The sequence below is a fragment of the Eublepharis macularius genome, chromosome 12, assembly GCF_028583425.1.
Source record: "Eublepharis macularius isolate TG4126 chromosome 12, MPM_Emac_v1.0, whole genome shotgun sequence".
In the NCBI taxonomy this organism is placed as follows: Eukaryota; Metazoa; Chordata; class Lepidosauria; order Squamata; family Eublepharidae; genus Eublepharis; species Eublepharis macularius.
In genome coordinates, this window is record NC_072801.1 from 64,266,105 (window position 1) to 64,285,498 (window position 19,394).

The following is a 19,394-nucleotide window of genomic DNA, read 5'->3' on the forward strand; positions in this document are numbered from 1 at the left end:
CCTCTAAAAAAAAAAAAAGACATGTTTACAATTGACTACGTATACACAGTTTTCTTTTACTGAGTCAGGCCACTGGTCGGCTATGGTCAGCATTGTCTACTGTGGCTGGCAGCAGCTCTCCAAGGTCTCAAATACAGGAAGCTGACATCATCTGATCCTCTTAACTGGAGGTGCTGGGGATTGAACCTGAGACCTTCATGCAAAGCAGGTGTCCCTCTGCAAATTAACTATTTTTGACTGATACCAAGTTACCTGAAAGATCCAGCTTGATGTATTTTTACAAATTGTTCTGGGGCGGGGGGAAGTCTAGTCCCAGTAAGCAACTGGGCAAGACGTGTTCATAGGGCTAGATGCTGGCTGCAGGCACAGTCATAAGGCTGCAAAAGATTTCTCGGCCTGGAGAGCAACCAAGAAGAGCTACGCCCTTCTAAGCCCACTGAAGCTTAGAGGGGTACAACTGCTTAAGATGGGACGGCAACAATCCTGGATTAGATGGATCCATGGTCTGACTCTGGATGAGGCACCTTCATTTGTGTAACAACTTTATATGCCTTTATGCATGCATACATACAAATCCATCGCATTAGGATCGTGTCTTCCACCCAGGGAAGTCGGGTGGCATTCCGCATTGGAACCTTTAATTCTCATCCAACACAGAAGCATGCTGCAGCCAAATTATTTCAATGGATATGTATACAATTCTGTCTTGGATTGTGGACTCACAATTTGGTATTTTAAAATGTGGAAAATTTCAAGCCAGTGGTCCCGTTTTTGATTTTGCAGTTTTTATGCTTCCCATTGGTTAGATTTGTACCAATGTTAGGATCTACCCTACTCTTAGCTGAACCTGATGTCTGCCCAGATTCAAACTTCTGTACTGGAAAAGAAAATACTGTATAAAAGAGGCAAGATACTATCTTACCGTGGCAATTTCTGCTTGTGCCAGCGTTTAGGTTCCCTTGGCTGATGAATTAGTTGCTTTTTTCCCACCTGCCTGACCAATCAACTACTAATGCAATGGTTCTTAACCTCTTTTAGCTTGTACATCTTTGGAATTTTGAGAGTGGGGGATGAGCGCCATCCCAAAATGGCAGCCACAAGAGATGGAGCCAAACTCAAAATGGCTGCCACGGGAAGCAAAGCCATACACAGTGCTGCCCTCCTTGCTTTGCAAAATAATAACATGGTGACCTCACTGAACTCATGAAACGGCCTTATTCAGAATCTGGCAAGGTTAATTGGCAAGATTGGTATTATCTGTAGTCTTCAAGCATGTTCTAGCCACTGCGAGGGACAGCAAGCCTGGAGGAAGGGTGGACTTTTACTCCTGAGCACTGATCTTCCCTAATGCAACTTCCCAGCTCCCTGAACTAGGGATACAGGCCTCCCAGTGGAGGTGAAGAATCCCCCACCTTTTGCTTGCCAGCTCTGCTCACTTGGCCAGGAGGGGCGAGGAGGACGGAGAGCATGTGGCAAAATGCCTTTCGGAGGCGCTCTGGTTATGTCACTTCCAGTTGAAGCCAGAAGCTGTGGCATCTCTTTGGAGCCAAATTGGTTCTAAACATAGCAGAAACTGCTTGGGGCCAAAGAGATGGCTTCTGTTTCAACTGGAAATGAAGTCATGGGGGGAGCGCTGGAGTGTGCAGATACAAGATGCCCAGATCAGGGCTTGCTGCCCCCCATTCCCTGGTTTCCAGGTAAAGAGGGCTGGTAATTCTATTTGGAATTATAACAAAGCGCGCGCTCTCTTTTGCAAACCCGTGGTACAGTTGGACAAGCCTGAAGGGGGACTAGAACCGTTTTATTTGAATGAGGGCAGCCAGTACAGTGGGTTCTATACCATGGTGGTGAAGTGGTTGGACTGCAAATCAGCACTCTGCTGGTTCAAATCCCATTACTGCCATGAGTTCAGCAAGTGGCCTTGGGTAAGCCACTCCTCTCAGCCTCTGTTTCCCAGCTATATTGTGGGGATAACAACATGGACTTTGTCCTCTGCTCTGAGTGGGGCACTAATCAGTTTAGAAGAGTGATATCTAAGTCAAGTTATTTTGGAAAAACACGGGAAGTAGAGTTGGGAGCTACGTTGGGTAATTGTGCTGGTTTATATTCACAATGAAAATTTGGCCTGATAAAAGAAGTGGCTACAGATTTATAATTTGATAAATTAGTGCCGTTATTATCTTTATCTGTAGGCAGTCTTTGTGATGTGGGCCTAATTCAGTTCTAAGGGAGCTAAACCTCAATTCTTCTACCCTTACTACATGACATGACAGTGGGCACAGGATGGCTACTGCTAACTACTTTAAACCAGAAACAACAGCTTGAACTAGATTTCGGATTCTAGGCCGGAGGCAGGTACAAACAAGCATTTCCCCTCAGTTTTGGCATCATGGGAAACAAATTATGTATAGATACTGCAGGAGGCAAGCTGCATGAAGCAGGTATCTGACAGCCAAACCCTAAGTTGGATGTAATATCTGAAGCGAGTCATTGACAGTACAATCCTATACAGTTATTTCAATCTAAATGTACGGCAAGTTGGCAACCAATGCGCTTAGACTGGAGTAACTGCATAGGATTGCATTGCATGGTTTTCAGTTTCTCCATATTACTTCTATATTTCTTATTCAATTTGGACAGCTTCCAATATGATTTACAGTTTAATCTTCCTTTACATTCCCTCGAGTGTTCGAATTGAGATTAGAGCCAGAGTTGTTATTTTTAAAAATCAACGGCATGGAAAGTTTGTTGGGTTAAAAACCTCTGCACAAAGAAACACACTTTTTAAAAAAAATAGCCAGATGCTTTGCCAATTACACTTGCGGTTGTTAAACCCCTGTAACTGAAAACGAATCATTAATTGAAACTTTGGTGATTGCCAGTCATTTCTAAATTTCAAAACAGGTAAAATGCATGTTTCACAACGTTTTCGTAAGCAATTTCCCATTTATAAAAGCAGGTAACAGGAAAGTCCAACGGTAGCGCATCCTCCCACCGAACAGTTGAAAAAAATCTCCGCAATTAGAATATATACGATCTCCTTCCCTTCGGGGATCTTCCCTTCAGGGAGACGTTTCTCAGCCTAAAGAAAGGCACGGCCGGACTAGAATTCGCAGCATGGTCTAAGACTACATTTCCCAAGATGCTCCTCGCTCACGACGGCCTTTGCCTATCTCCTCGCGGGTTACGAGCTCGATTCCCATTTCTGTTATTAGAAAAAATCGTCCGCGCTTCACAGTCCCAGTGGTAAAGTCTCTCCTTTGGACTCCATCTCCCATAATTCCTCGTAACCTGCTTGGGATCCTGCTTGGAGTTTCTCTCCCCCGCCCGTTGCACTAGCTCTCGCGAGATTTGAATACCGAGGCTGACGGGCGGAGGGAGCAGTGGGAGGAGGGAGGGGGCTGGCCCTGGCGCTTGGTGGTGGCGGCCGCCATTTTGCTGCGGCGGGTCGGGTCTGCCTCGGCGGGGCCTGGTTAAGGATCAGCATCCCGGTGGGAGGGGTCGGCGAGGTCCTGAATAGCAGCGGCGAAGCCTGTGCAAGGGGAGAGGCCGAGCAGGGGCGGCCTGGGGGCCACGGATGGCGGTGGATTCTATCCGGCCGAGGCGGCGGCGCTGGGGCTGAGGCGGCGGCAGGAGGAGGCGGGGCAGGAGGCGCCTCCCCTCCCTCCTCACTCCTCCCCCCTCCCACCCAGGTAAGATGGCGGACCGGCCGGGCCTTGGCTCTTTTCGCTCACACCCACTTAACTGGAAGGGTGCAAGACTCCACTTCGAGTCGGGAGGGAAAAGTGAGAAATCGAATGGGAAGAGGCGCGCGTGCGCCCCGCCGAAGCGGTGGCCTTTCGCGCGCGAGCGTGTGCGCGCGCCCTCCTTTCTCTCCTCTTACTCTGCTCTATGAATTCTGCTCCCCCCTGCCTATAGAGGGCGCACCAGTGGAGAGTGGTGGGCGCGAGAAGGGACCGAGCGAGTGTGAAGGGCGCACGCGTTTGTCCCAGCAACGGCCGGTCAAGGCGCGAGCTGTTCTCTCTCACCCTCCCCGCCGTAGCTCTTTCCTCGCGCGCCGCGAATCCAGCCGACCAACCAACTGCTGCCTTCTGCTCTGATGGGGGAGGGGCGAGTCGGGAAGCTGAGGGGACGGGGCTAGGGAGGGAAGGGGCCCATGGGGGGGAGGAGGAGTTGGGGAAGCAGGGCAGGGTCAAAGGGCAAGGGTCAAAGGGGGAAACCAGGGAAAGGGTGGCAAAAGGGGCTTTGGGAAGGGGGAAACCAAAAGCCGTTGAATTTATACAGGGGAAGAGGGGTATCCGAAGGGGTCGTTGGTCATTCCAGGACAAGGGTTGTGAGGCAAAGGTGATGTGCTTAGAGGATGAGGAATCCAAGGACACAGAAGTAAAGGGCTACAACTTGAAAAGACAGCTGAAGGGGTTACAGAGTGCTCGGGTGGCGAAGGGGTTGGGGTGTCCAAGGGCATTGGAGTTGGAGAGGTTTGGGATAAATATACAAGAAAAGGGAGGGATTTTATTTCTTAGGGTCATTATACAGTGTAGGAAATTTTGAAAAACGAGATTGGAAGTTTAAAAAGTTCTGTAGTCATGGAGTCTGAAGAGGGGAAGATAGGATCCCAAAGTGGTCACAGTGTAGAGGGAGCAATAAATCAAGATGTCTCTATGGAAATATCCAGTAGTGAAGTGATAAAAGAGGTGGATGAGAAGGCACCAGCATTTAATCCAGAGGAAGCTGAGGGCTTGGTAGGGGCAAATCAGGATATGGCTCAAAGTTTGGTGGAAGCTGCTCAGAGGCTTGTCGAGGAAGTAACCAAAGGAGCAATAGTATTGAGTAAGGTTTGGGGAGTGGCAGGACCAAGTCAGGGGATCACAGAAGAACTGGGGAGACTTGATCATGGAGACCTTAAGAATGTTGACGAGAAAAGCAAAACAGAGATGTTGGCGGGAGTGGGACAGGAGGAAACACATGCTTTCGTGAGCCTACATCAGAGTAATGAAATACCATCTGTACGGGATCATGGGGAAACCCAGAGTTCTGTTGAAATGGAAGAAAAGGAGGTGGCCGAAGGGGGTGAAATAATAACTCTAGAAATGGGTGAGAGGGAGACTGAGGAATTGGCAAGACTGCATGGTGCAGATACTGAAAAAAGGAGTATACAAGATGATCAGCACAAGGCAATAACTGGACTGGATGAGAGAGAGGTTGAGATCACCAGTAGGGTAGATGTAGCATCTGCAGTGGAGGAAGTTGAGGAGATGTTGGGCCCAGCTCAGATAAAGCTGGAGGGAGGGAGTAGAGAAGAGGTGGTTGAATCAGCTGTGAATTGGGGAGATCTGGATTTGGTAAGACTGAGAGAGGGGGCTAGTCAAAATGTAATGGGGCTGGAAGAGAATGTGGAACCTGCAGTAGAGCAGGAGGAAGCTGAGGCAATGCCAGGAATGGATCAGAAGGTGGCAGAGGATGTGTCTGTAGATGAAGAGGGCCAGAGGGATTCCAAGGAGTTAGTGGGACCAGGTCAGGAGGAAATCAGTGTGTTAACTGGAGAGGAACTTGGGATATCAGCCTTGGATGAAGGGGAAGCTGGGGTGTTGGAACCAGGTCAGGAGGGGCCTAAGGAACCAACAGAAGGGGGCGAGGATGATAGGGTTTCTACACTGGGTCAAGCAAAGTCAGAGACTGTGACAGGAGTAGATTGGGAAGAGGCCAAAGGAGTTGGGACATTAACAGTGGCTGAGGGCTTGTTTGGGGGAATTGATGGAGAAGTTGAGGAGGGGGAGAAGTTAAAAGAGGATGTGATGACAGCAGTGGATAAAAAGGGGGTTGTGGAAATACCAAAAGCCCCTCAGGAAGCAGTCGAGGAGGTAATTGCAGAGAGAGATGTGGCATTATCAGTGGTTGAGGACTTGTTGGCAAATCAAAGAGAGACTGAGGAGAACATAATGCTAATGTTGGATTATGGGGAGGCTGAGGCAAAGTGGGTGAGCCCAGAGGGACAAGTGGCAACTGCAGCAGCTGAGGATTTGTTGGAGGCAAGCCTGACAGAATCTGCAAAGGTGTCTGGAAAGGAAGGAATGGCACCAGCAGTGGGTCAAGTCATGGCTGGAGAAGAGGCAGGGTGGGTGAGCAAAGAAACAGAATCAACTGTAAGTCAGAAGGAAGCAGGTATGGTGATAGAAATACAGGAGACGTCAGGAATGCATCTGGACGAAATCCCCGGGGAGCATCAAATTGTGGAAGCTGGAGCAGAAGAGAAGAAATCAGCCTCTCTCTATTCGGAACCTGTTATATCTCCCACCTTCTCCTCATCCATTACTAGAGACCCAGTAGGACCTGGGAAGGAAACAGGAGATGGAAAGGTGGCACCTGCTGTGGATCTAGAGAAAGCTAAAGAAGGGGTGGGACTAGAGCAGGTTGCAGTTGTGGATGAGGAAGCATTACATGAGTATCTAGGGGATGCTAGAGAAATAATGGTATTAACTCAGGAAAAAGCGTTAGTTTTGGGCCCAGAATTAGAAGAGAAATTGGCAGAGCAGGAGATGACTGGAGTGGATACGGGAGAGGGGGTATCTGGATTGCCTCAGAAAAGCACTGAGAAGATGGCCAAGCCATGTATAGAAGAAGGTGTATTGGCCAGAGTTAGCTGGGCTGCAACAGATACAGGTTTGAGTCAAAAGGAAGTAGCACCAGAATTATTACAACCATTCTTGAGGGTGCCTGAAAAAGTGGACCGAACAGACTCAGGGATATCATCTCATTTGTCACAGACCACTGTCACTGGAAAACCAAGCCAGCATCAGAGAGGTCCAGGGAAAAGAATTTTGGGTTTGGCAGGATTGCGGCAAGGGTCAGGAGTGATAGAACATTGTGGGATGACACGGTCAGCAGGAGTCGTTCATGGAGTGCTGGAACACAGGGCTCCAGGATTAATTATAACCAGTTTAACAGCACAGGTTCAGGCTGGGCAAAACAGATTGAAAAAGCGAGATTATAAGCGGCTGGAAACAGGGACTGTAGAAAAGAGGGAGACAAGATCAGCTGAACAGGTGCATGTTAGGACCACAGCAAAGGTGGATGGAGATATAGTCTTCATTGGCCACAGGACTGGAAGAGAAGGAATGTCATGTTTCTCAGAGGGGAAGCAGTTCAAGGCAGAGGAGGGGCAGCAAGTGCCAGTGCCTGAAGAGACAGGAATGGTGACTGATCAGAAGCAAGCAGATGCAGTCAAGCAGGAACAGGAAATTAGGGAGTTGATGATGCTAGGAAAAGAACTGAATGGCTTAGCAGGGCAGCATCTAGAAGAAGTACAGTTGCCACAACATAGTAGGCAGCTGACCCAAGATTATGAAATGCCAAGGCCCAGGTCTGCCTGGACTGCCAAGGTAGGACATGGTCATGGTCTTTCTTTAAGGCCATTGCGGGCAGAAATGAAAGGACAATTTGGCCTACTGGTGGTAGGCCAGGGTACAACCAAATCTGCAGGACATACACCTGAACCATCAAGATTTGGAACAGAAAGCAGGGTGTTGGGGCTTGCAAGCAGATCGGCTGATGTCCACTGGATAAGGGAGGTGCTAAGACCAGAACGGACACCCTCTCCACTCTCTGTAGCAGGTCATGGCTCAACAACAGAAGGGAGTCCTGACTTGTCAGCAGAGAAGTGTTACCCCGGTATTGTAAAAGGGAAGCAAGAATTAAAAGATTGGCGTGATGGGGTGATGGGCATAGCAATTAGAAGATACAAAGCAATGAGGCTGGCAATGTGGGGTGAAGGCCCAGCTGGCTTGCAGGTGAAGGGGAGGAAGGTGTCCGGGGGTTTGGAAAGCGTTCGGGATAGTGTCTTTCTGGGACAGATTGACAGGAAGGGACTGAAGTTGGTGCAGCGTGTGAAAAGTGAAAATATGCCAGCATTGGCAGTAGAAGGAAAGGAGCTGAATGATATTTTGGCACAGGGTATAGGGTTAACAGAGTCAGAACAGAGACATCAGTTTTCTAGGTAACTATTTTAGGAACATGAGGAAGGTTCAGTGGACTGGAGAATATTGGATTAAGAGCCACGATTGTGTTAAAAAAAAAGGAATAAACAGCCCCAAGTTGAGGTTAGAGAAGCACAGAATAAAACAGAGCTAAGAAAAAAAGGATAGCAAATAGAGTTGGGTTACAGGATTGGGTGGGTTAGTAGAATCAAGCTAGGAGAAGGAATGCTACACTGGACAGTGAGATGAGGGTAATGGACAGAATATTAACACTTCTGGAGCAAAAGTGGGTGCGTAGGAAAGTTAAGGCAGGCCAGGGAACAGAATATTTGAGGTTGTGAGTTCTTGGGGTCAGTGGTAATGAACATAAAGGATACCATGCAGACATCCCAGAATCCTCAAGTGGAAGAGTAAGTAAGGGATGTGTTCTATTGGTGCTGCTACGTAGCACCCCAAACAGGTTCTTGCCTCTTCCCATAGGCATGGATTTGGTAGCTGGTGCTTACAATAAAACTCTTCACTGCAACCCGCAGACAGGCCACCCCCGTGCTGTCTGCGTTACAATCAAGGAGAGACAGTTGTTTGGCCAAAATTTTGGTAGAGATGTTGAGGAGCAGGGGAGGGGAGAAAGGATCCGGAGCCAAAGGAACAGACACTTGTACAACTATCACCAAAAAGATGTTTGCTGTCCTGGAATAAGAATCTCACCTCCTTACAGGAGTAGTCTTCCTCAGGAAAGCGAAACCCTGGAAGTGGAGCCTGACAAGCAAGAAGAGTTCTCAGCTCACAAAGGTACAGATGGCAGTGGATGCATTTGGGGAACTGGCTTTTACAGAGGAGTGCTAAAGAGAGACTTGCTGGGTGTTTTGCTGAAACTGAAGCTAGGTTTAGTTCACTCCCAAGGTGGTTTTTTTTGGGGGGGGGTAATTTCTGTGGTCATTGATGGGTCAAACTATATTATGTGATAAGATCTAATGACCACATACCAGTAGTGCACCAGAGATTACTACAGCATCTCAAAGGCAGAAAGTGCATTTTACAAGTATTATAACTAACACACATCCATTACCATAGTGGGAAAAAAATGGAAAGTCTTTGACTTTAAGCTGTAAAAAGTCTCTGATCAGTGACCTTGTTTGCCCTTGTTCACATTCACTCTGCTTCATGTTTGCCTTTCATTCCTTTTCTAGTCTGGATAAGAATGTAGAGGTGGAGTATGCCACTTTCTAACTATTGGGGCTTCAAATGCAAACTTTATGAAGGCAGATAACTGTTGTGTTCCATTTCGGATGATGAATAGAAAACCTATTTGTTGCCTTCTTGTTATGGTGGTTTGCAAGCTGACTTTGGGACAGAGTTTCCTGATTATGCTAATTTAAACATACTGGTTCCCAAACTTTATACTTCGTTTCACCAGAGAATGATTTCTTACAGATTGTGAGACCTCTCAGTAAGGTCTGTGTTGCTTCCATTTGATGTTCTGTTTATCTTTAAATAAATGATAGGCAGTTCCTGATCCCTCCCCTTCATTTTCACTGTTGAAACTGCTCACAGTGCACTGGTGTAAATTGGCCACTTGCTGATTATTGGCCAGTCTGTTTGGGGAAATGTTACATTTCCTAGACTGAGGTTTGCTGATTAAAGAGAATGCAGTTAATCAATCCAGTAAACATTAGTTGTATGTCTAACTGCATCACCTGTGTCAGATCAATTTATACAAGGAATGGGATGGTGGATGTAGGTAGCCATGTTGGTTGAAAGAAAGATCCTAAAACGAAAGTCGTGAAGTATTTTTTATTAGGACCAACTGAAGTAACAAAACTGTATAGGAGCTTTCTGAACTTCACAATTTTTCACTGGACTGAATGTTAAAAAAACCTAAATGGGTGCTGTTAAAATGTTTCAGGCCCCGATCTTAAGACCTGTTATCTGCATCTTACGTAGAATGTCTTGTAGGCTTGACTAGATTTGTGGTATTGAGCAGAGCTAGAACCACTTTCTACCTTCTAGTCTTCTAGGAAGGAAAAATAGCCACTGGTATATTAAAAGCATTATTTGATCATATGTTTCTGTAGCACCAAAAAGATGCAGATCACTTCAAAGGCCAAGAGCAGAGTAAAAATTTGGTAGTCGTTATGTTAACAAAATGGGAGATTATTTTAGATGATGCCCATGGTAGACAGTAATTGGAAACTAAAATGAGTAGCACTTGAATCTGGGTTGTTGGTAATTGAAAATTTAATTACTGAGTTCTAACCGTTAATCTTACATTTTTGGTTGATTTTTTTTCTCCTTTAATAATTTATTCGCATAATATTTTGTCACTTATGTTTATAGAGAGCCTACATTAGCTATTGGCATATGATACACACCCAAGTAGAAAGTTAATTTGATTAGAAAATTACTACATAACATACAGAAGTACAGATCCAACACAACCCCACATTCTAACCCTTTCAGTGTGACCCAGCTCAGTTTGCAGAAAGTTTGCATGCAGTAGAGAGCTTAGAAACTTCTGTTTAGCCATGTATTGGCGGTAATCATGCCATTGTGCAGGATTGGGAATGACTTGAGGTCATTTAAGTGTAATTAAAGAGAGTTAACTTGCAAGACCAGTTTAGTTGCTGGAATAGTACTTCAGTCTGCAAGCAGCTTCACATGTTCTGTACTTCATAGAAATCTCTTCTGATTTTTTTTAACACACCCTTGCAAATTAAAAAAAGGTGTTGAAGCTTCATGCTAGGAAAAAGTTAACTGCTGTGTAAAGAGCACAAAGTAATTCATTGTAGTTTTTGCCCCCACCCCCTTTTTTGTGATACTAGGGAGAAGGTATGATGAACCATTAGGGCACAAATGATGCTATTATTTTTGAGGAATGTGCAGTTGCTGACTTTTTTTACACCATAGTTGCTAATTATTTTTTTACACCATGATTAATGTATGTTCCTCAGAAAAATTATCCTTTAGCCTGGACTTGAGAGTAGAGTCTTTAGTTAAGATCTCTTCAGCTTGGCTTTGATCACAATGTGATTGACGTTACTTTCTGAATTTTTTCAGATAATTCTGAGACGGGCAGTCCCGAGCGCAGGCTGGGCTGCCAGAGAACCCAGGAGCTGGATAGCTCTTCCCAGTGGCTGGCTGACCAGAATGAGGCCGGTTCCCAGCATGCACTGGAGCAGGACACAAGCACTACAACCACAAACGAAGCTATTGGGACGAGAGGCAAAGAGCAAGAGAGAATTAAAATGCAGAACAGTCCTACCCAACAGCACTATGTGCTGCACACACAGGTAGAGTTGGAGGTGAGGGTGATCCCAGTGCAAGGCCCTGTGGCTTGGGTTACAGATGGGCAGGGACTGGTGGTTTGATGCGGGGGGCCTTTAACATGTTTTTTTTTTATTTTGAATGTTGTCATATGATACATGGGAGCCCTGTGCCGCAAGGAGAGGTTTAGCAATGCTGTTCTGTGGTACCCCACCCGAGTATGCCCTTAGGGTGGTGACATGCTTGTAGCACTGAAGTTGCTGTGGTAATCCTCTGCTCTTGTCTGTTCACCCACTGGCACTCCAGATTGCATCGGACGGAATGACGGGCAGCAACCCAGTGTCCCCAGCCTCATCAGGCTCACCTGCCTCAAGTGGCAGCATCTCACCACCACATCTCACCCACGACTCCTCTCTGGACAGTCATCTCGGCTTTGATGGTCCTAAGGCACAGAACAAGACCCTGGTATCTCATGGGATGTACACCTCCTCTGACCCGGCAAGCATGTGGGACAAGACACATGCTGAGATTGCTGAACAGGCCAAGCACGTAAGTGGCATGTAGTCCAGAACTTACCCGATCCTTTCTTCCATCTAAGCTTAGGCGTTAATACCCAAGATCTAAGCTAGTGGATTGGGCATTGAGGTCCTTTTCAGCTGCAGTGCAAAGGGAGGAAAAGTTTGAGCTAATTAACCTGGGCATTATATTTCAGGAGGCAGAAATTGAGAACCGCATTGCTGAAATGAAGAAGGAGGGTTTCTGGTCTCTGAAGAGGCTATCCAAGGTGCCTGAGCCTGCCCGTCCCAAAGTGCACTGGGATTATCTTTGTGAGGAGATGCAGTGGCTGTCTGCTGATTTTGCCCAAGAGCGCCGCTGGAAGAGGGGAGTCGCAAGAAAGGTGAGCACTATCTTTTTGTTGAAACTTTTCCACAACTCCATGTTTTTCTCTTTTTCTTCAGCTAGGTTTTATTCATATATTTCAACCCCCTAGTCTTGCTAGAAGCAAATGCTGTTACATGGGACTGCTTTGTAGCTTCTGCTAGATTTGCAAGATTGCCCTTTTGATCCCCTCTGTCATGTAATACTTCATTATGATGCCAGTTTATAGTACCTAAATCATTTTCTGTTATTGCTGAAAGCAGAGTAATATGTATCCCTAAGAATTTTCATCCTTTAGTGAGTTAGAAGAAGTTTTTCCTTACAATCCAGATCCAGTCAAAAGGACTCCAATGGTACTAGTGGGGTATCTGTGTTGGGTTGTAGTAATCTCTGCATCCCTCCTTTGTTTGTAGGTTGTGCGTATGGTGATTAGGCATCATGAAGAGCAGAAGCAGAAAGAGGAACGCGCCAAACGTGAGGAACAAGCCAAGTTGCGCCGCATTGCCTCCTCCATTGCCAAAGAGGTCAAGCAATTCTGGAGCAATGTAGAGAAGGTACCTGTCTTGTAATATTAAGGTAGTATGCTGGAGTGGTTTGTCCATCTGCAGAGTACAGGCACCATTTCATCAGTCATCATTCTCTGTTTTGATCTGATCTGACTAATGAAGAAAAAAGTGATTTCTGTAGGAGAGGGTTGACTGTGTTAAAATCCTGTATCAGGGTTGTATATATGGTGTTGGGGTTTTTAACTGGCATAGGAGGTTTAAGCGAGTTTCTGGTTCTCATGATTGCAGTTGAAAGGATGATAGTATGTAAGCAATGTTGCTAAAGCCTTTAGAAGCTGCGGTGGGCTTTTAGTGGGCTTAGCCTTTTGTCTGTTGTGTCAGATTAAGTTCTAGCTGCATTTGGTCTTCAGATTAATGAGCTCTGAGGCTCATCTTTTCTTATCCTTTCTTAGGTTGTTCAGTTCAAACAGCAGTCACGTCTGGAGGAGAAGCGAAAAAAAGCACTGGACCTACAGCTGGACTTCATAGTAGGACAGACAGAAAAGTACTCGGACCTGCTGACCCAGAGCCTCAATGAGACCCTTCCAGTTGCCAGCAAGACCAGCAGCTCCCATGCTGGCTCTACTGCCTCTAGCCCGCCACCTCCCAGTCAGCTTATTGAGGATGAAGGTCAGCAGCTTAGGAGTTCCCAGCTCTCTACTCTGAATTTGTTAATCCTCAGTACACTTGGAGTTGGCTCAAGACTACAGCTCCTCTACGCAGTATATTTCATACCCATCTCTCCTCTCCAGAATTTGTTTCTCTTAGAAGTGAATTCTACTGTATTGGGAAACTTGCATGCCCATTACTTACCCTCACTCCACCAAATCTGGAACAAAATCTTAGTGTCTGCCCCATATGCAGAAATTGTCATGCCAGGGGTTGCATTTGACCTCTTGCTTTCTTCTCTGGCAGATGGGGATTTCCAACCCCACGAGGAGTCAGATGATGAAGAGACCATTGAGGTGGAGGAGCAGCAGGAAGGGAATGACTCAGAGACTCGGCAACGGGAGATTGAACTGCTGAAGCAAGAGGGTGAACTGCCTCTAGAGGAACTACTGCAGTCACTGCCTCCCCAGATCCTGGAGAACTCCTTCAGCATGCCTCCTTGTGCCTCCAGCTCTGACAATGAAGAAGAAGAGGAGGATAGTGAAGAGGAAGAGGAACAGGAAGAAAAACAGATCTCCAAGAATCTAAAGGTGTGCTGCTGATAAAAGGGCAAGTCTTAGCTTAGGAAACTTGGGACAACTCTGCTTGCTTAGTAAATCTGGTCACTTTTGTTAGAAGTGCTTTCACAGGTATCTGCAGAATGTATTTGTTAGCAAGTCCCCATACTGGCCTTTGTTTTATCACCATCTTCAGCTGGCTCTTCCCTGCCCAGGCCTAAGGCTGATATCCTGCCAAATAGATGGTCTGTCCTTGCAGTGCCAAGGACTTCCCATCATGACCGATCTCCTTACAGTTCTTCCACCCTATGTTCACAGGAAAAACCAAAGCCTGTTGCTCAAAGGAATAAAAAACCTTGGAAGCCTGATGAGGATGAGGAGTTCACTGCCAACGAAGAGGAAGGTGAGCAGTTTTGGGGCCTGGATTGGGTGACTGTGATGAGAATCTGCTGGAGAGGAGAACACTGAAACCCTCTCATGTAGTAACCCAGAGAACTCTTCCTCTTGCAGCTGAAGATGAAGAAGAGACAATAGATGCAGAAGAAAAGCTGGAAGGGGACGTGGATCACAGCAAAGAGCTGGATGACCTGGCCAAGGAAGGTTCGGAGGCAGATTGTGGGATGGGGGGACAAATTGGGGTCAGGACTTGCTCTCCTTGGGCCCTGAAAACAATTAGTCCTTTTACTGAATTGTGTTTCCGAATGTCTGCTAGGTCTGTGAACCATCGTTCCCAGAATTTCTGCTCTTAAAGGGACGTAGGGCCAGGGTAAGCACCTGCCCCAACTTAGTACTATATCTCTTGGAGTATCCCCCCCCCAAACTTCTCCAGTAGTCCTGGAGTCCTTAATTTTTTACACCGGAGATTAATCCTGCTTATTGGTCAGTTTAGTTGGGCCTGTATTGGTGGCTTCATTTCCATTTTATCTGTGCCATTTTATCTGTACCTAAGAGAAGGAACGAGTACTGCGATTATTTAAAAATGGATTTGAACTGATGGGTAGGGACTCAATGTGGCCTTGAAATGAACCAGGTTGCAGATGTTTAGCTAGTGCTTAAGACTGACTTTTCTGTTGCAGTCTGCAACTGAGGCCTCCATGCTGGCAGTGATACAGAACCAGAGTGATGCTTCAGCACAAATAGGGTCAGCAGCTGGGGAAATAGAACTCATCAGAGTATATGGGTGTAAAGTGACATCTTCTTTCCCTCTGGCAGGTGAGCTGTCTATGGAAGAGTTGCTGCAGAAATATGCTGGTGCCTATGCCTCAGACTTTGAAATGGAGGAGTCAGATGCTTCATCTGAGGCTTCAGAGCCTAGCACCTCTGAGTACGAAGAGGAGTCAGAAGAGGAGGACACCAGTAGCCAGTCGGGTAGGAGGAGAAGGGAAAGGCTTCTGTTAACGATGGTGGAATTAATACAATTCTGTTTTGAGGTCATGTTCAGCTCTTCTTGAAAGATGCTACTCCTAAGCATTTATCAGACATTGATTTTGGAAGAAATGTTTACTCCAGGAACAAATTAATATATTTTCCTTCTTTTGGTGGAAATGGGAGTGTTGTGTAGCAAAGTGTAAGTTATTTTGGAGACATGTCATCAGCTTAGAACTGTGGCTTTCTAACTACTGTACTTGCGCTTTTTTGGTGTGTGCAAATATTCCTTGAGTTGTATGCGAGAAATCTTATCAGTTATTCTTCAGTTCCACTGTCATCTCCCTGGTTTCCCGCAGGCAGGTTTGGTGAAGATAATTTTCTTGTCCTAATAGTGCCCATGAATCTTGCTACATCCTGCTTGGTTTCAGGGGTTGTGGATAGGAGGAAATAAATGTGCAAGAACTACCAAAAAAGAAAAAAGAGAACTTATGATGGTAGTATGTGGATTTGAATTTTGATGAGCCTAGGATTTAAGGTTGCCTAAAAGTGGGGTGTATGCCTACATGGGAGTAAGGTTCAGGCACAGAGAAAGAATAAGTTACTTTTTTCAAATATTGATAGTTAAAGCTGCAAATGTAGATTGTTTGCAAAAATTACAGTTTAGTCCTACAAATCTGGAAGCTGCTGATTTAAAAAATGATAGGAAGAAGTCGCACAAATGAAGATAGGCACCAGTTATGGTTTCTGTCCTCACATTGAGGGATTTCTTCCAGATTCCACCGAAGAGGGGGGGAGCGAACAGGATGAAAGTGAAGAGGAGGTAGCCATTGACGAAGAAGCTTCAGTGAGCCAGGAGGAGGATTTTGGTGTTGAGTATCTGCTGAAGCAGGATGAGGATCGTGGAGGTGAGGGAGAAAATGACTCTGCTCCAACCCCAGGGCCCAAGAAGGAAATCACTGACATTGCAGCGGCAGCAGAGAGCCTGCAGCCCAAAGGCTATACCCTGGCTACTACACAAGTGAGTAATAAGGAATCCTCCAGGGCAAGTAGATTGCAACTGGAGGGGGTGCAAAACAGACCAACTATGTTGCTCTTCTCCCCTCATGCAGGTTAAGACACCCATTCCCTGTCTGCTGCGAGGGACTCTGCGAGAATATCAGCACATTGGGCTGGACTGGTTGGTCACCATGTATGAGAAGAAACTCAATGGTATTCTGGCTGATGAGATGGGGCTTGGCAAAACAATCCAGACCATCTCCCTGCTAGCTCATCTGGCCTGTGAAAAGGGTGAGTGAAGGACTTTGTGGAGGAAGAGGGGAGGGTAATAACAGATAGGAAGCAATTGATGACATGTTAAACCACATATGATGGATCACTCCAGGTTTTGGACAGGCAGCTGCATGGCTCAAGTAAGCTGAGCATCCCCTTTTTGGACTTAACAATATGGAGTGCTAAGGTTTGGATGCTTGTGTGCACTGCAGTACTTTGTGGGGACCTGGCTGTAACAGGTTCATTGTAGGGCTGAATGGGCTATGGAGAGCAAGTTCTTGAGTGAACAGTGCTACATTTGGTCAAAGAATAGTATGTGAGAGAGGCACAGAGGCATCCTTGGTCTATAGAGGCATGTAAGGGCAGCATGTCCCTCATTGACCGTTAGTCAGGTCTCAGATACGACTTTTTTGTATTCACTGCTACTCTCCTGTGCTGAGATGAAGCAAAACAAACATTCTTTATGCTGTGATTCTGTGCTCTTGTAGGTAGCTGGGGACCCCACCTGATCATTGTTCCCACCAGTGTCATGCTGAACTGGGAGATGGAGATCAAGCGTTGGTGCCCCAGTTTCAAGATCCTCACTTACTATGGGGCACAGAAGGAGCGTAAGCTGAAGCGGCAGGTGAGGAGATTCATGCCTTTGCAGCTAGGCTCAGGCAAATGGTGTGTCTTGCAATACAGACTGCTTAAATCATCCAGTTAAGCAAAGAACATAGCTTTGGGAGTGAAAAGAGCATTAAAAAATTTCCCTCGGGAAAAATACAAGTTTCACAGGATCTTTATTTATTCTTTGCAAGTTACGTGTGTTCATCTGATTCTGAGCCTAAATCTAAAGGGGTCGCTGTTCTACTCATTGATAAAATGGAATTGGAAAACTAAAGGGCACCTTAGAAAATAAGAATAGGAAAAGTGTTTGATCCAGATTATCTGTATCTGAGGAAGTGAGTCTGTAACTCGTGCAAGTTCATATGACATAACTGTTTAGTCTTTAAGGTGTCGCTGGACTTTTATTTTGTTGTAAGACTGACACGGCTTACCTCTTCCTAATCAGAAACTTTGAAGCCATGAGGAAAGCCTGTCCTCTCTACTCCCACCCTGGTGAGATGGAATGGAAATATGGGGGGAAATTAAAATATATGCTGTACTTACTTTCCAAACAAACCTAAACTCATTTTACTGCTTTTACAGCATAAAATGCCTCTGTAACTTAGCTAGCCTATAAAATTATCCTAATGAGCATATTTATCGAATTTAAACGTCTTCCTTTTCTACAAGCAAAATTGCAGATATACCCAGGCCTCAAGAAAGGGCTGCAACCTGCTGCACTGTATGCTACGTTAGCAGACATAGCATAATTTTGCTGCATAAAAGGTTGGAAAAAATAAACATTGAAATTAAAAACAAATTTGTAGTCAGGAGAAGAAAGTTTAATATGAGGACAGAAACAATTTTATATTGCCACAATAGGCATAACTATCAGCATACTGGCTATCAAGTTAAACTTTATAACATTGAAACCTCTGAACTCTTTATCATCAAATGCATTATAGCATATTATTGCCAGAATTATTCACAAAATAAGCATATTCTTGAAAATGTGTTGTACATGTCTACAGTACATTTATTATTATCTGACTAGTAACAAAGCCCATTGTGTGAAAAAATACAACGCTCTAGAAAGGGATCAGGTGGGCATTGCCACCTGCTCCATTCCTGATCCCAGCTAGGTGAAGGGGGGGGACAGGAATTGCCACCTGCTCTGCAACTGATCCCATCCCTTCCTCCTGCCCCTCACCTGATTCCGGCTGGGTGAAGAGAGCGGGCATTGCCGCCTGCTTCGCTGGGTGAAGGGGGGCAGGCATTGCAATCTGCTCCATGCCTGATTCCGGCAGGGTGAAGGGAGGCGGGCTTTGCCACCTGCTCTGCTCCTAATCCTGGGTGGGTGAAGGGAGGGCGGGTATTGCTGCCTGCTCCTCGCCTGATTCCAGACAAGTGAAGGGGTGGGCGGACATTGCAGCCTGCTCCACGCCTGATCCCAGCCAGGTGAAGGGGAAGCAGGCATTGCAACCTGCTCCGCTCCTGATCCTAGTCTGGTGAAGGCAGGGGGTCGGCATTGCCGCGTGCTCCGCTCCTGATCCCAGCCGGGTGAAGAGAGGTTGGACATTGCCTCCTGCTCTGTGCCTGATCCCGGCTGGGTGAAGGGAGGCGGGCTTTGCCACCTGCTCCTCCTGATCCCAGCTGTCCATGGCGCGCTCTCGGAGGGACGGGCTGTCTCTTCTGGGCTTCCCTCCATGGCAGTGCCTTCTGGAGGTGAACCAGAGTAGGAAGTGAGTTGTCGGGAACAGATCTAGCCTTTTTTTAACTAGGATGCTGTAGATTGTCAAGCATCATTGAGAGATTCTCTTATATATATGAATATATATTCAGATGTTTGAGAAGACTCCCCTCCTCAACATGCTAGCTGTAACTTGTATTATTTTGGTAGTTAAAGTTTAAAAAATTATTTCGCTCAGTTCAAAAGGAAAAACATCAGTGTTCTGCAAAAATTTCTAGTAGAAAAATGAGGGTGGCAAGAATCCTTGGGGGGAAACTGGGATTTTCCCTTCTCTTTTTCCCCCTGGCCTTCACATTTCTAATGAAGACAAATGAAAACTATTGCTTGTAAATATTTATATTGTGGTCATACTGCATATTAAGATACAATATGGCATTAACTAGTTTAGACAGCCAGTTAGACATCTGTAAGTAAAACTTGCATAGGTTCCAAGGCAAATCTTTAGAACATGGTCAAATTATAAGGGAAGGTACAAATCTTAAGAAACTGGCTAATCTAAATTTATTTAATTTATAGTCTGCTTTTCTCACTGAAACTCAAGTGTAAAAAATGTTAGTGCAGTCAAACAGAATGAGGCAATAAACAACTCAAG

General features: G+C 45.9%; 1 protein-coding gene across 5 annotated transcripts in view; it reads left to right on the forward strand.

Moving 5' to 3' along the window:
- Positions 1-3,530: 3,530 nt before the first annotated feature.
- SRCAP (Snf2 related CREBBP activator protein) overlaps positions 3,531-19,394 on the forward strand; it is a 32,657-nt gene continuing 16,793 nt past the window's right edge. For 2 of the 5 annotated variants that reach the window (XM_054993192.1, XM_054993194.1), the window contains exons 1-13: positions 8,021-8,765; positions 11,031-11,275; positions 11,544-11,786; positions 11,950-12,135; positions 12,530-12,670; positions 13,075-13,291; positions 13,577-13,860; positions 14,146-14,230; positions 14,338-14,427; positions 15,040-15,195; positions 15,969-16,213; positions 16,305-16,482; positions 16,953-17,089. In XM_054993192.1, coding sequence (XP_054849167.1) covers positions 8,456-8,765; positions 11,031-11,275; positions 11,544-11,786; positions 11,950-12,135; positions 12,530-12,670; positions 13,075-13,291; positions 13,577-13,860; positions 14,146-14,230; positions 14,338-14,427; positions 15,040-15,195; positions 15,969-16,213; positions 16,305-16,482; positions 16,953-17,089 — 2,517 coding nt within the window. In that variant the 5' untranslated portion in view covers positions 8,021-8,455. Of the gene's footprint in view, positions 3,693-8,020; positions 8,766-11,030; positions 11,276-11,543; positions 11,787-11,949; positions 12,136-12,529; positions 12,671-13,074; positions 13,292-13,576; positions 13,861-14,145; positions 14,231-14,337; positions 14,428-14,447; positions 14,594-15,039; positions 15,196-15,968; positions 16,214-16,304; positions 16,483-16,952; positions 17,090-19,394 lie in introns of those variants that run through there. The other 3 variants (XM_054993195.1, XM_054993193.1, XM_054993196.1) reach the window with 3 other exon arrangements.